The 16,959-nt window shown below is 37.0% G+C and overlaps 1 protein-coding gene across 2 annotated transcripts in view; it reads left to right on the forward strand.

Annotated features, from left to right (window-relative positions):
• Positions 1–16,959, forward strand: part of PLA2R1 (phospholipase A2 receptor 1) — a 114,334-nt gene that overhangs the window by 77,565 nt on the left and 19,810 nt on the right. For both annotated transcript variants that reach the window (XM_036884186.2, XM_036884185.2), the window contains 7 exons: positions 429–513; positions 2,612–2,744; positions 3,315–3,350; positions 3,842–3,999; positions 9,000–9,061; positions 9,328–9,431; positions 11,019–11,155. In XM_036884186.2, the coding sequence (XP_036740081.2) occupies positions 429–513; positions 2,612–2,744; positions 3,315–3,350; positions 3,842–3,999; positions 9,000–9,061; positions 9,328–9,431; positions 11,019–11,155 (715 nt within the window). The remainder of the gene's footprint in view (positions 1–428; positions 514–2,611; positions 2,745–3,314; positions 3,351–3,841; positions 4,000–8,999; positions 9,062–9,327; positions 9,432–11,018; positions 11,156–16,959) is intronic.

Below are 16,959 nucleotides of genomic sequence, written 5' to 3' on the forward strand. Positions count from 1 at the left end.
AATGAATGAGCAATAAATGAAAGCACAGGAAAGTAGTATAAATAGTAAAGTGGTAAAAAGTCCTTTAGGGAAGAAATGTTCCCAAACTTCTTACCATGTGCCCTTTTCCTGATTGGAAGTCCATTCCTAACAAACATGAGAAAGCCATTTTCTCAGGAGGGGCTGACTGTTCCCCAAATGCACATCACCAATGAGTGTACCATACAAACCAAGAGAAATAAGAAGTGAGGCTAAATCTCTCAGTTCATTTCACTGCTCAGGTTTTGCAAACAGGAAATATTCAATAAATGTGTGTTGACTTGATCAATCCTGCCAGTAGCATCAGCTGTTTCCTGCACACATATATCTTTGAAAATATTTCTTGAAACTTTTACAGAATGTTGGGAATTCGATCGGAAGGGCTAAGTTTTCATTTCTTCTCTTCATAGGACAGAAGAAAGGCAGTTCTGGATTGGATTTAATAAAAGAAACCCACTGAATGCTGGCTCTTGGGCGTGGTCTGATGGAACTCCTGTGAGTCTTTCCAGACTGGAGAAAAGGAAATGATTTCAAAACTGGTGGCCCTTGAACCACTTGGTAAAACAACTGAGAAAACCTGGAAATAATAGCCCTATTTCCCATGACTCAGAAACAAATAAAAAACTGCCCCAGATTTTGGTGCCAGATGTTAGCAAAGTCCTGGGAAACCTTTGCTGGGCAGCTATTTGTGAGATCGGCTGTAGAATCTGATCCTGAAAAGGAATCAAAACCTCTGAAAAGGCCTCCAAACTATCTCCCTTTTCCAGCAAGAAGCAACTATCCTTTAAAATAATATCAGGCTCCCTTTACTCCACCTCTCTCTCCTGCATAGGCCCTGATTGTGAGACTGTGGGACCCTGTCCAGGCCACAATGAAAAAACCATTCCAGTTCATCTCATTCTAAAAAGACAAATGCCAGCCTTAGAAATAGCACCTCAACCAGAGCAAGCTACTAAGAAGGAAAAAAGACTTGCTTTTCATTCTGACTCATACTTGTAAAAGACTCTGTGAAGGAAAAAAGGAACTCAATATTACATTATTTTTCATGTAATAAGGAGTTCTCACATTTTCCTCAAGGTGATAGGGAAAAAAATGCAAGCCATGTCCCAGACTTAAATGGGATCCAGTGGAGGGCATGTGCAAAATCAAGTCATTCCATTTCACCTGGTAAATAGCTCCTGTTTACTGAACCCTAATTATAGTCCAAGAACTGAGTTGAGTGCACTTCTGAATGATCTCATTTCATCCTTGCCAAGGATCAATCCAGTTGGTATTAGAATTCTTAAACAGTTTGCCTAAAATAATACATTGGAAAGCTAGGATCTGTACACAGGTTGTCTGCCTCCAAAGCCACAATGTTATAATGTTCCATACTTGACAAAATATCAGTCCCCAAACTTTGAAATAGTAAAGATCAATAAAGAAAAAGCATCTCTAGGACTGCTACATAAATGGTGTTCAAATGTGTGGCAAGGAAGGGATTTGTGGGAAACAGATGCAAATGGTTGGAATAAAAATAAAAAGGGTGTGCTAGTTAAAAAATTTCTGTAATGTTTTTACTGGTACCGCTTTTTTGAAGAGTGCATTGGAAAGAGATCTTAGAGACTGCTCAGCCCCATCCACCGATTTTGCTGATGAAAAAAACAAGACTCAGAAAGCAGAAGGGACGTAGAGAGGGTCCACCTGCTCCATAAATGGCAGCCACCACATGGCACAATTGCTTGGTTAATGTCAACGTGGTACTGGGAAAATGAAAGGTGGTACACAGAGGTTGAGAACATTTCATCTTGTTTTAGTAAGACAAACTCATTAGTAATAGGAAAGGAAAAGGCAATTTGGCTCAGAATAAATGAGATAAGGCCCTGAAGCAGCAGGCGGGGAGCCTCACCACTGCCCACTGACAAAATATGAAACTGGTGCCATTTCCCTGAATCTGAGTTTATGTATATTTAAGTTAGATAAATTGTTGCATGACTGTGTACATGCTTGAGGAGTTTAAGGCTTCAAAATATCCTCTTCTTTCCAAATTTTACCCCAATTGTACCTGTGACCCAGCCACTCTTCTGTTGAGTAGTCATTAAGTCTGAGAAGGTTGAATCTTTATTTAATACCCCTGTTATGTGATCATTTGTGTAAGGTGTTGGATAGTTTCCTGATTAAGACTAGTGATGAATTAGAATTCAGCGATTAGGACTAAAAGCTTAATGTGTGAGCAAAAGATTAGACCCAAATCTGACAGATCCATGAGCCTTTAAGAGGTTTCCCCAGGATCCCAGGGTTAACTTAATCCTGCCGGTGAGAAAACAGTGCAAGCTCAGAAGGAAGCTTGCATCTGATTTGTTCCTTCTGGACAAAGCAGTAGCATGCTACTTTTTAAGAAAAAAAAAAGCATTTTTAAGGAAAAATGCTAATGTTTGGTTAGCTTGTTTTTCACAAATATGAAATGATCTTTAACTAGATTCGTATCCAGACATTTTTGAAGCTTCCTCCAGAAATCTACTGTGATTTATTTACAGGGTTGCTTTTTTTGATCTTTTGCAAAACTTTTTGCAAGGGATCACCATTAAGAAATAATGAACTTCATCTGCTGCAGGTTGTCTCTTCATTTTTAGACAATACTTATTTTGAAGAAGATGCAAGAAACTGTGCTGTTTATAAGGCAAATAAGGTGTTGCTGCCCTCCCACTGTGGTTCCAAACACGAATGGATATGCAAAATTCCAAGAGGTAAAAATATTAATAAGATCCTTATTATATGTTGGTTTTCTAATAGTCTATAACATTTTTCCAAGTAAAGAGTTACAGAGATCTAAAATTGAAGTATCTCAGACCACAGCACCAACAGCCTTCGTGATGAACCAAATTGCACTATTTTAGCAAAGAATGTATCATAGCAGAATAAGAAAAGATGACACTGGTGCAGGTGCTAAGTTAGTTAATAGGAGATGAGGATAAGTGGCTATATTGTGGAATATTGTATTTTGCGGACACAATCTGGAAGAAATATCTATGTGACTACAAGCAAACAAAATTACTTGTTAAATGAGTGAGTGAAACTATGTAGCCCAGTGTGTGACATGCAGTAGACCCTCAACAAGTGTTAGTTCTTTAGTCAGAGACATTTCTTGAGCCTCCTCTTCAAGTATGATAACTAACCGTATCCCAAACAGCCCAAAGTAGCTGGTTTTCAAATGGTCTTAAAAAGGTGTAGTACAAAATATTGCATTCAGAGCTGAAGTAATTCAGAGATAGTGCCCCTGTGAAGGTTACTCAAGGTGGTTTGCTTTTACCTTGCAGATGTGAAACCCAAGATACCACCCTGGTACCAGTATGGTAAGAACTATCCTGGCAGTTCTTAAGTTTCAAACTATGCACTATTATATTAATGCTGTATTATTACCATCCTCCATTCGAACCTCTCTTTTCTTAGGTCAATCCAGAAGTCATTTGTTCAAGCTAACAAATGAATAATTAACAAATAATCAAATTAATAACTATCAAAGATGATCAAAGACTAATAACATAGTATAACTCCATTTTTATGACACATGATTTTAAGATATGCATCTATCCCAGACCTTAGAATAGAAATGAACTTCTTAAATGAGACAGACCAAGGGAAAAAAGCAAATTATATATTTATTTATATGTGTGTAAATGTACTTATTTATGTATGCACACACACACACACACACACACACACATTATTTTAAATACTGAGTGACCAAATTAAAAATCTGGGGTCAGTCATAGCATACCCTATTTAACTGCATTATATCAGTCAATGACTTTTGCACCATTTGCATTGTTCATTTTTCTTCCAGATGCACCCTGGCTCTTCTATCAGGATGCAGAGTACCTTTTTCATACCTATGCTGCGGAATGGTCCTCCTTTGAGTTTGTCTGTGGCTGGCTGCATGGGGATATTCTCACAATTCATTCTGCACATGAGCAAGAATTCATCCACAGCAAAATAAAAGCGGTACTTGAACATAATTGACCATGAGAAATTCAGAGCTTAGCTCCTTCTGTCCATGGGGGGATTTTTTTCTTTTGCTTCAGACATTTAAGTTTCATTAAAAGCCATAGATTTTTTGAGAATTGTTTTTCTTGCTGTTACAAAGACTGAGAGAAAATAATGGAAATAGAGGTTTCTTATATTGGTCAGTCATTTCACTCCTCTTCCTTTTTTACTAGCAACAATGGTGAATAAGTAGAGTTTTATTGTTTTCGTGAGGTTCACGCAACCATTCAACACCTACTTTATTCAGAGTCTACTCTTCAAGGGACTGGGGCTCTCCCAGTGACTAAAACAGACCAAAATTCCTGCCCTGGTGGAGCTTACAGTCTGGTCTGGGAAGAAAGACTGTAGTCAACATAAGTAAATAGCATTACATAATATTTTAGGAAAACATAAATGCGTAAATGGCCATAGAGGAAAATAAAGCACAAATGAAGGACAAAGATTACCTGAGGGGGTGGTGAGGGTGGGTGTGGAGTGCATGGCTGTTTTAAAGTTTTTAATTTTACTTATAAGAACACAATATCTTTAAGTTGGTAAAGATCCAACATACAGAAAATGGTAAAGAGTGGTTTTCGATGTCAACTTAAGATAAAGACAACACTCCTTTTAGGAGCTAGGCTAATTAGAAAGGAGCAGGCAAACACCGTTAAATAATGAAGCAGACTGCCAAGGCACAGTGTACATTTGCAATGTGTTTCTTCAACAAGTATTTATTAAGCATTAGCTATGAGTCAGGCAGTGTGATATTTGTCAAAGACAAAGAAAGTTCCGGACACAAAAATGAGATAGTCTCTATTTTTAAAAAGCTGGAAATAGGAGTAGTCAGTATAAAGAGAGCAGTATATATACAGATTACCAAGGGAGCCCTATGGGAGGAAAATTTCACCCCCAACTTTCCCTAGGAAATCTTTGAAGGTAAGAAAAGCCTTGTTTCTTTTCCGATAATTTAACATGATTTCTTGATCTCCAGGGATCCTTTCTCACTCCTTCACCTTTTCATATGTTTGTAAGTTGTTCGTGAAAATGAAGCTCTGTATTAAAGCATCCGTGGCTTGTAGAAGACATGTCTTCCCTCACAGCTCATTGGGCTTTCCCATTTCTGTGACCCTGTCTGATGCACTTGCAGCCTGTGAGGTGCAGGTAGGTCAGGACTACTACTGGGTTTTAGGGAAAAGGTGAGAAACAGGGAGTTAGATGACAACACCAGGGTCTTACAGAGACTCAGTGGCAGACCAACCAGATGCTCCCCACTGTTGGTTTGTGAACGTATTTTAGCCCCCTTCCTCTCCTACAAATGGAGCACTCAAGCCAAAACCATAATCGTAAGTACCAACAAATTAGGTGTCCTGGCGTCAGGAATACTAAACGGCAGATCCCTCTACCCACGTGGCAATAACAAGACATCGGGTGAATGTCTGAAAACCAAACCGCCAGCATGGCAAAGTGCATGAGCCAAAAGATTTGGCCAATACTTACCTGAACAGCGTCAGGCACTGTACTAAGTACTAGCATTTAATGGAATTGAAATTTCCAAAAACATCACTGTGGGAAGTCTATTATGAACACATTTGAAAGATGAGGAAGCTGAGATGCCAAAGAGGTAAAGTAACTTGGTTACACAGCAGTTAAGTGGTAGAATTTGGAAATGAACCCAGGCCATCTACTTACAAGGTCATTTAAAACCCCTTTGCTGGAGCAGAAGAGCAGTATCAGGAATACATAGGAGCACAACGCCTTCATTATACTAAAATGCTAGACTCCTTCCCCAAAAGATGGCCAGACATGAATGATGGGCTTCTTTGATCTTTGAGCAGAGCTCGGCTCTCAGGTCTTCCCTCTTCCCCTTCCCCTTAATTCACTCTCCCAGCCTTTGGTGGTTGGGAGGCCAGTGGGGATGACGGGGTCACTACCTCCCATAGAAGGGAGTGGTGCAACCCATGGGTTTAGCAGTCTAGGGCTGCAGCCTGTGTTAGTCTAGGTGTGATCTCAAACCAGACAAACCCTGTGATGTCTTACATGGCAAAATTGTCAACCAGCCTGGGCCATGTTAATACAGAAAGTCCTGTCAGCATTATGGGTGCGTGGCTGGCTCATCTAATACCACACTGTGCTACAAAAGAAACTGACTGGATGGCATAGAATGTGGAGACTGGGAAAGGGCCAAAGGGGGCCAAGAGGAAAGGGTATCAGTTTAAAAAGGAGAAAGTCATAGATTTCCAAAGCAATTCTTATTTTTGTATAATTTTTGGCTGTGTTAGGCACTTTTTGTTGGTAAATTGTGACTATTTACATTTCTTAAATAAGAAATCCCATATCTAAGCATGTCCTAGCGGAATGGGTCAGGCTAGAAGTTACTTTACTTGAGGATGAGAAGCTAAATGTGCAGAGGTCATGCCACTCACCTCTGAGGCACTTCCAGCCTATAAGTGCTGGATGGACCCAAATAAGGAAGCAGATATTTTTAAATTACATGTGTTGTGTAGTTCCCCTATGAAGAGTAGTAACTTAGAAATGTGAAAAACAAAAATAACCTTTAATTGGAAAATAGAAAAAAACTATTGAAAAAGAAAGCTGGATACAGTTTTTAAAATTTGAAGCAGAACTTCTTGTAAACAAAATGTTTCCATCTTGGAAAAATGATGAATCGATGTTTTCTCTTTGAATAACAGAGTTCCACAAGGTATGATGAGGCTGAATTGTTGAAAATTTGTTTTTTTTGAGCTATGTTGTTGGTTAGTGCCAAAAAAGAAAAAAGCTGCAAGCACTTTAGGAGTTGTCTAATTTTAACTACTAGCTGGTTAGTCTACTCAGCTAACATTTTTATGGTGTTGGGCAACGTTTGCATTTAGAAATTGCAAATTTGCCCTTATTTTTAAAGTTTCATTTCTAAATACTTCTAATAAAAATATATCAACTCTGTTACTCATCTTCCAAAATACAATGATTTAAAACCCTTAGAATAACTTGGTTTTGCTATTTTTGATAGAAACGTTTGAAATGGCAGGATGTTCTTCCTTTCATTACTTAGTAGATGAATAGATTGGCTGTTGCTGTGCTTTATTTGTTTTTGGTAAGTGTTGGTCCCATATGTTATCTATAAGGGCTGTTTGTACCAAAACATAGTTGATATTATGAAATCTGCAGTCATATCACATTTCTTTATTCAAAAGAATATTAATAAATCTTCTGCTGTTGTGGTTTTCTGCCTAAGCTAAACTTGAAAGCATCCTAAACTAAGGTATCATTGATGTACAATCTTATGAATGTTTCACATGAGCAACATTGTGGTTTCAACATTCACCCATATTATCAAGTTCCCCAGACACACTCCATTGCAGTCACTGTCCATCAGCGTAGTAAGATGCTATAGAGTCATTACTTGTCTTCTCCTTGCTGCCTTCCCTGTGACCTACCTATTTTGAGTGTGCTAATTATAATGCCCTTTAATCCCCTTCTCCCTCCCTCCCCGACCTCTTCCCTTTGGTAACCGCTGATCCCTTCTTGGAGTCTGTGAGACTGCTGAAAGCGTGCATTTTGCACATTGAATTTTTCACTCTGAATATCTTCTAGCTCATCCTATGAAGTTCTGTTCCATATCACACCAGGTTGTGATGTGCCATGTGGAGGATTACTATGCTATAATTGAGGTGGTAATAAATATGCCACTTAAGATGCAGTAGTTATAATTTTTCTTTAGAGGTCCTTAATTGGGGCAGTGAACGATCAGGCCATGCTTTCCTCTGTTGTTGCACATGAGACCTCTTTAGATTGAATGGAATTGTTGTGGTTCTCCCACCGAGTTCCCAGCCAGTCTCAATGGACCCATTCCAAGGTCTGACAATGGGAATCTAAATTCAGCATGTAAGAACACGTCCATGAAACAACACCTCAGGGATCCCAAATTACAGTTGCTCCGTCTTGCATTATTCTCAAATTGCTGATATGGCAGACAGCCACACTGTTGATGGAGTAAAAAATATCTGTTTATAAATTAGAATTCTAGAGAGCTATTAGGTTCTCTTGTACGATGACCTGAAATTTATATGAAAAAATATATATGTATCTTAAAATGTATTCTGAAGTCTTATAAAAGAAATGGAATGCAAATTTAAATATAAATGCCTTCCAATGAACATTTTAAGTTTAAAAAATTAAGCTGCATTTTACACACCTCTTACACACCCAGATCACATACAAAGTATATTGATTTAAAGGTCTTAGAAAAATCCTTACTGCCTCTTCCTCTTTTATAGTTGGAGAATTTCCTAAGTCCAGTATTGCATCTTCTCTAATGTGTGTGTCCATGTGTGTGTGCACACGTGGTGCTGCAGTTTTATGATTTACTGTACTAAGTTTTGTGTGATAAATAATGGTGTAAAATTAATAAAATATATGAATAATTTTCTAGTTGTCAAACACTGGGAATTCTGTAGTATTCCTTTGTCCTATATTGTCTCTAGGGAGAGGGTGATAATAGTTTAAAAGCTTAACATCAGACTAATGCCCAAAACTCAAAATCTTTTTACCACTGATGTCTTTGAGCCATGAATTATTTCTCAGATAGTGTGATATATGTAATGAACTTCTATAAATCACTGAAAGAATAAACCACTAAGTTTTTAGTCAAAAAAGAGATCCACATCCTAGTTAATTTTACAATATTGCCTTTTAAATCCCTATTATGAAAGTTAGAAAATTTACTTTTAAATGCATAGGGAAAGTTGTAAGAAAGATTTTCAATAATTTGATTCCAAACCTCCTTCATAATGAGGAGGGAATGTTTCAGCATAATGAAGTTTCAGGTTTCCTCAAGGTGCTAGGCTTTAGTGCACTCTCCTTTAGATAATTGGGTAAAATACTAAAGAATAGAAAGCTATTAACAGCAACCCCATTAATCTTAATAGTGAAAAGGGAAAACAAGTAGAATAAATGCTGACATTTTCCCTTTTTTTAAATAGCTCTCAAAGTATGGTGTAAATTGGTGGACTGGACTTCGAGAAGAAAGAGCCAATGAATTTCGGTATGGACCTAGATTAATTTGCATTTAATTTTGTTTGACAGATTTTATTTGCAGAATGATTGAACTAGATCTTAGCGATCAATCTGTTGAAAAGCCATCAAAACTTATCTTCAACTTATAAATTTTCATTTCCCTAAACAAAGACATGAATATTTTTTTTAATTTAATATGGTGCCTTCAGTACATACTCCAAAACTCCAAGAATAGTGTTGGAGATTGAATATGCAGAAGGAAAGCAGACCTTAAAATCGTTAATGTCCCTACAGCTGGAGAGATGGAACACCAGTAACATATCAGAACTGGGACAAAGGAATAGAAGGACGCATGGATAATCAGAGCCAGAGATGTGGCTTCATTTCATCCATAACAGGTTTTTTTATTCAACCACTTTTGGGTTTATAATTCAACTAATCGTTTTCAGAAGGCTTGAAGTCTCCTCTTTATTGCATTAGTTCAGGGAGAAGGTTATGTTTGGTTATTTTGCTTTTCAATTGAATGTGTTCAGTTTCATCAGTCTTAAGGCTTCAGGATGGCCATTCTTCCAGATTATTCCATGCATTCATTGTTCTTGAAAATAATTTACATCCAGATAAGTCCTTCCTCATGAACCAAAACAGCACCAAAAATGGGCCCATTGAAACTGTTCAAAAAATATGCCTGACAAATACTATTCTCAATGAAATTTCAAAATAGATCCATTTTAAATCTTTTTCTAGTATCCAGTTTATAACTGGCCAGAACATAAACCTCTGTGAAATTTACTTGTATTTTCCCATTTAATGAAAATTTGCATTGAATTCAGTATTCTTTTTTTTAACACACCCAGCATTAATTGCTGCTTGCCTTAGAACACAAACCGTTTGCAAGGTTTTTTTAAATTCTATTCATCGGTACGGTGTTGTTCGGGTTGATTGTCCACTCATATCCACCCACTCTTTCTATCCAATAAAAGGTAATGATGTTTCTGACTCTTAATGATTCATAACAGACCTGTGCCCCAAGTCAGGACAGGGATAAACATAGAAAGCAATCTTTGATGTAAGGGCGCCTACAGAGAAAGTTAGGAAGGAAAAACCATGTTATTAATCAGCTTGCTTTTGCCAGCAGGTGTCACAACAGCCTACAGAAAGACTGCTGTGTGATTCTGGAAGAATAGCAGCTACTCTGCATTGAAAATAGTACTCCAGCCTCTCCTGCAAAATGCCACCATCTTTTTGGCTCCTATCCCTCACACTAGCAAACCTGAATCTGCCTTGCAATTTACAGATACCCTTGCCCTATTCTGGAGTTTATAGCTTGAATGCTAATGAAATGCATTATTTAACCTTTACTCTGACAATACAGCTTTTCTAAATTAAAAAAACATTATCCAGGAGGCTAAGGACTTTGGGATATATCTTCCTGAGGGTATATCTATATGTGTGCCTGCTTTGTTTAAGGGTCAGTGTTGAGAATTGCTTCTTTCTTACAAGTTTGGGAGTTAATTTTTCTAAATAATTACATTTTCTAAAGAGTTCCAAAGTAGAAATGATCGTCTACTCTCTTAGAATCTTTTTTATCTCTTTACACTGAAGTTGAATGTTTTTAAACAAAAATATACTTTACAAAAAAAACTCTACAAAGTATTCATCTGCCATCCAAGTCACATATTCCTAGAAACTTAATCATTATTGGATTTGTTGCAATATTTGTTTAGTTCATTGTTTTTGGGGGGTTATTTGCATTTGCAAAATTTCTACATTACTAATTCTAATTAAATTAGAATTACCAATTTGGCACCTTGCCCTGTTAACTCTTGTCACTAGAGAACTCTATGACTAGTAGTTAAATCTAGTTCAATTTCTAATTTAAAAGACAAATTATGATAAACCACAGCAGTCATAAAAATAGTGATCAATAGAGAATATCTACAGTGAGTCACAACTGTGGTCATTTCTAACCCATTTTTCCCCTCTAGGGCTCTGGGCAAGTGAAGAGTGTCTAGTTTCTATGCCCAGCATCTGCAAGCGCAAGAAGTTCTGGGTCATAGAGAAAGAGAAAGAGACACCAAAACATGGAACATGTCCCAGAGGATGGCTGTATTTTAACTACAAGGTAAACTTGTTTTACAAAAGTTGCCTTTTGTTTCTCTTGTAGAAGAAGTTAATTTTAGAAAGTACTCAAAAGGTGGGTGTGACTTGGAAAAACTATGAGTTGTCCATTAGATCTAGAATTTTTTGGTCACAACTTTCAAGGGACTTGAGAAGTTTTTAATTTAGGGACAAACTAATTGGAATAAAGAGTGTTTGCCAGAAACAGCCCTGATATAACCCTTCATTTGTATACTCAGTTTTTGCTACAGACAGTCATTCACTGTGCTGCATGACTGCTTTCTTGGGTGTAATGCCGTGCTGTGTGTGTGTGAGCACGTGTGTGTGTGTCTGGGCTTTGCTCCGCAATGAGCCATCAATTCCAGGGGCCCAGACTTTATCTCCTACTTCTGTGTCTTCCCTGCCTGGAGCTGGCATGGAGCTCTGCTAGCTTGGTCAGAGTCTCTTGAGTGTCATGAATCTGGTGCTTTCATACAGAATTGAATTTCTTCTGGAAATTGCCAGTGAGAATATTGTAAACCAGATTATTATTTCTGATACTGCCTCCAGTTAAGACTTGGACTTCCCCTCCACTTCTTACATTTTATATTAAAGTAACTTTCTAGGCCTTAGGTGGAAGTAATTAAAATGCATCCCAAATTATAAAAGTTTAAATCTTCAATCATTTAAAAGCCCAACTGTGACATAATTTCATACACTAATATAGAGTTGCTCTTCAATCATGTACAGCCAATTTTCGGTCTACATGATCAGTTATAGTGGCAGGACATTCTCTCCTTTGTGGTCTTTCTCTCATTGTTAATTTGTGAAAGAGGGCTACTTGGATTTTACACTTATTTACTGAGCACAAACTTTATATTCAGCACTGATTTTTTTAACTGTGGCAAAATTCACATAATATGGAATTTATCATATTAAGCATTTTTAAGTGTATAGTGCAGTAGTGTTAAGTAAATTCAATTTTGTGCAATGAATCTGTAGACATTTTTCATCTTGTAAAACTGAAACTCTAAACCCTTTAAGAAACAGCTCCTCATTTCCAGCCCTTGACAGTCACCATTCTGCTTTGTGTCTTTATTAATTTGACTACTTCAGATACTGCATGTAAGTGGAATCCTACAATATTTGTCCTTTTGTGACTGGTTTATGTCACTTAGCATAATGTCCTCAAGGTTCATCCATGTTGTAACATGTGTCAGGGTTTCCTTCTTTTTCAAGACTGAATAATAGTCCATTTGTGTCTACACCACATTTTGTTTTTCCTCCCATCCATCGATAGACATTTGGTTGCTTCTACCTTATGGCTGCTTTTCCTAGATGATTTCATATATTTCTTAATATTGATTTTTTTTAAGTACACAGAATCATTATTCCATTTTTCATTTAAGAAGATTGAGTCTAATAAAAGTGTAAGTTTTCCTGAAACTTAACGACAAATAAGTGTCAGGCTGGGAATCAACCTCAGGTTTCCTGACCCTGATTCTGGTAGTTTTGTTCCTTTCTTATGGCTGCCATTTCATATATGAACTTAAGAATTACCACACTAGCTTAGCCCCATCAGGCAATCAGCCTGGTGGCACTGAGATATTTTCTCAAATAATATAGTGGTTCTCTGAACCTTTAAGTAGTATAGAGATGTGCTATTCTTAATAGTTGATACTTTCTGTCTGCTTCTTGTTTCCTCAAACTAAAAAAAATTCTTCCTGTTGTAAATTATTTATACATTTTAATGTGAGGAACATAGCAAATATTAAATAAGACACTAAGTATTACTGTTTTTTAATTAAACTTTTGAAAAGAAGTTCTTAAAGCTATTTTATTATATAACTATACACATATGGTAAAATATGTATTACATAAAAGATGCCATGTTAACCATTTTTAAGTGTACAGTTCTGTGGCTTTATTTACATTCACAATGTTGTTCAAACATCACCTCTATTTCCAAAACTTATCATCATGCCAAACAGAAATTCTGTAACTCTTAATAGTAACTCCCAATTTCCCATCCCTTCCAGCCCATGGTAAACTCTAATCTATTTTCTATCTCTGTGAGTTGCCTATTCTAGATATGTCATATACATGAACTCATATATTTGTCCTTTCATTTAGCATAATGTTTTCAAGGTTCATCCATGTTGTAACATGTCTCAGAACTTCATTCCTTTTTATGACTGAATAATATTCCATGATGCATTTCATTTATCCCTTCATCTTTTGATGGACTAAGGATCTTTCCACTTTTTGGCTGTTGTGAATAAATCTGTGATGAACATTGGTGTTCAAGTATCTGTTGGAGTCCCTGTTTACCTTTTGGGTATACACTTAGGAGTGGAATTGCTATGGTATATGTTAATTCTATATTTAACTTTCTGAGGAACCAGCAAACTATTTTCCACAGTCACTGAGCCATTTTACTATCCTGCCAGCAGTGTATGCTAGCAATTTCTCCACTTCCCTGACAACATTTGCTATTATTTGTCCTTTTGATTGTTGCCATCCTAGTGAACAGCTAGTGTTATCTCACTGTCATTTTTTTTTGCATTTCCCTAATGCTAGTGATGTTGAGCATCTTTTCATGTATTTATTGGCCATTTGTATATGGCCTTTGGAAAAATGTCTAAGTCCTTTGCCTGTTTTTATTTGGGTTATCTGTCTTTTTGTTGTTGAGTTCTGGGAGCTCTATACATAGTATCTATAAATTCTAGATATTAATCCCTTATCAGATATATGTTTTGCAAGTACTTTTTCCCATTCTGTAGGTTGTCTTTTCACTTTAATGATAATGTCCTTTGAAGCACAAAAGTTTTTAACTTTAATGAAGTCCAAATTATCTAATTTTTCTTGTGTTGTTCATGCTTTTGGTGTCATATCTTAGAATAGGCTGCCAAATCAAGGTCATAAAAATGTACCTCTTATGTTTTCTTCAAAGAGATTTATAGTTTTAGCTCTTATATTTAGGTTTTGATCCATTTTTACTTAATTCTTGTACCTGATAGTTTTTCACAACTACTAGAACAAGTGCATCCTTGTTCTATACTCTGTAGGGCACAGCCACAAAGGAATGCCTATCTTGCCTCAAGATCACATTTTTGATGCAGTGAGCAACCCCAACATAGGAACACAACTGTACTAGTTACTAATCATGATTTCTCCTATATAGAAAAGAGAATATTTTAAGGAAACTAGTGACAAGTCAAATCTTTGGCACTAGAGAAATACTTCTTAGAAACTCACATTGGTTGTTTTTGGTTAAGCCCCTGGCTATTTTCTTTCCCTCCATTTTTTTTATCCACACAGTTTAGCTGTATCCCATGTTCCCTCCTGTGTTAACAAAGGGATATGTATACGTACGTGCATGGCAGCAGGGGTGGTGGAGGAGACCCAGACAAAAAAGCAAACTAATCCGTCCTTTGAAAGGCATATTAAGGGGCATGAGTGAAAACATAAACACACACATAAGAGAAGGGCTTTCTGATGCCAGCTATGGAACAGGATTCAAACTACCTTTGTGTAGCTTAGAGAGTTTTTTTTTCTTAAATCTTTATTGATAACTAACAGGTAGATTAATGGGTCACAACTTTGATCAAATATTTAGAATCACCAGAAGACATTTTTTAAAATATCAAGGTGCAGGTAACATCCAAAAGATTCTGATTTAATTGATCTGCATGGCATATGGCATCTTTTTTTTTAAGCTCCCTCATTTAATCTAATGTGCAGCTAATATTTGCCCAGCAATGCAACAGTCACACAACTTAGTCTTTGAATCATTCAGAGGATTTGATTATTAAGGATACTGTCACAGCAGGCTTTACAGAAAGGTGACCTTTTAGAGAGTGAGGTTTCAGAGTCCCCAAGTGTGCCCCCACCCACCACCGTGACTTCCCCTGTATATAAATGGCCAAAACCCAACAGTGGAGTTCCTTCTTTGCTTGAACACCTTCCCTAAAGGGAAATATTCTTTAAAAAAAAAAAAAAAGGGAAATATTTCTGAGATTGCCTCATCTGTCACCTACACCCTGGAGTAAGGAGGTTTATCAGATCATCAGAAAAGCTGGTCATAGGAAGATTGATGGTTGCAAGGAACAGAGAGCTTAGTGGGGATGGCTGCCCTAACTAACAACAGCAAAAGGCTACAGAAGGAAAATTGGGAGATAGCAATGACAGGCATTACTAATTTCACAGTTCTGAATGAGTGTCAATATATTATGTACCATTAAACTTTGTTGTTTGTCAATTTCCTAGGATTAATTTTTATTGCTTATTTTTAAGAAAGAAATCCTAGTTGGTTGATGAATTATCCACCTGTAAGAGTTTCAGAACTGAGATACCAGAAGTTAAGCATCTTTTCTAACATCTCATAAGTGATTTTTCTCTCTGTTTGATGAGATAAAAGAGGTTTGGCCAGGGATTACCCCAGGAAGAATGAGTCACCTCAACTACGTGTCACAGCTGAGCTGTAGGAGGTAGAAATTCTAAGTGTGTGTGTGTGTTTGTGTGTGTGTGTGTGTATTAGATTAACTTTTGTGCTCTTACACATTTTTATTCAAGGACCTGGATTGAGAGCTAATGATTGCTTTGCACCATCTAGTTTGGGATTAGCAATTTTGATTTCATGCATGACATAGTTTTTGATATTTTTTAAAAAGCTCACCTGGTGATTCTAAATATTTGATCAGAGTTGCGACCCATTAATCTTTCTGTTAGCTATCAATAAAGATTTTTAAAAACCCTCTGAGCTACACAAGGGTGTTTGAATCCTCTTCCATAGCTGCCATCAGAAGTCCTTCTCTCATATAGGTGTTTATACTTTACTCCTTAAAAACCCCCTCTCCCCTTTTTTAAATTTATTCATTAGTTCATTTAACTATGTTGCTATTAATTGGATATTGCTAATTCAAAGGTGAGGAAAAACAAACACAGTACCTTCTCTTTCGAAGCTTACAGACTAGAGGGGGAACATTAAATCAATGAGGAAAATTATAATCTACAACTGTGATACATGTGATGAAATAGAGTTACACAGCGTTATGAAAGTATATAACAAGAGGAGCTGGCTGAGGTGGTCAGAAAGACAGGAAGCATTAAAAGTAGGTGCAACATGTGAGAAGGTCCTGTGGTGAGGGGGAATGTGACATCCTGAGGAAACTAAAGTAAGCATACGTGTGGGAGATAAGAGGAAAGAAGTAGGCAAGGGTGATATTGTGTTAGAGTTTCTGGTTTTTATCCTAAAAGCAATGGGAAACCTCTGAAGGGTTTTAATTACAGAGAAGCATAGCAGGAGTGAGTTTTGAAAAGAATCCTTCAGGCTGTAGTGCCAGAGATAGATTGGAGGAAGGCAAGTGTGAGGAAGGTGAGAGCAACTAGGAAGCTACTGCAGTAACCCAGGCAAGAGATAAGTAGTTTGGGCTAAGATGATGGTGGCAGTGGTGGGAGACTCTGAGAAATGGGGTGTCCAAGTGGCAGGCCTGAAGGGGTGATGGAGTGGAAGGGTAGGAGGCTCCCAGGTTTCAGGGAGTCTTATATAAATGCATGCTGTTCAATGCCAGTAAGAACACTAGAAAAGGACTGAGCTTAGGAGAAAGACTATGAATTCCATTTTCAAATTTTGAGCTTGAAATGACTTTAAGACAAAAAAGAATTTCACATTTTAAAGCTTGTTTCATAGGATATCCTTAATTCAAAGTAATAATCAGAGGTGCATTAACTTGATCACATTTTGTAAGTTAGTAAGTAAATAAACAATTTAAAATTAAGGGTTCTTACTTCATCTTTGTGCTTTGCTTTAATTACTAATGATGCCAT

The sequence above is a fragment of the Manis pentadactyla genome, chromosome 8 (assembly GCF_030020395.1).
Source record: "Manis pentadactyla isolate mManPen7 chromosome 8, mManPen7.hap1, whole genome shotgun sequence".
NCBI classification, from domain to species: domain Eukaryota; kingdom Metazoa; phylum Chordata; class Mammalia; order Pholidota; family Manidae; genus Manis; species Manis pentadactyla.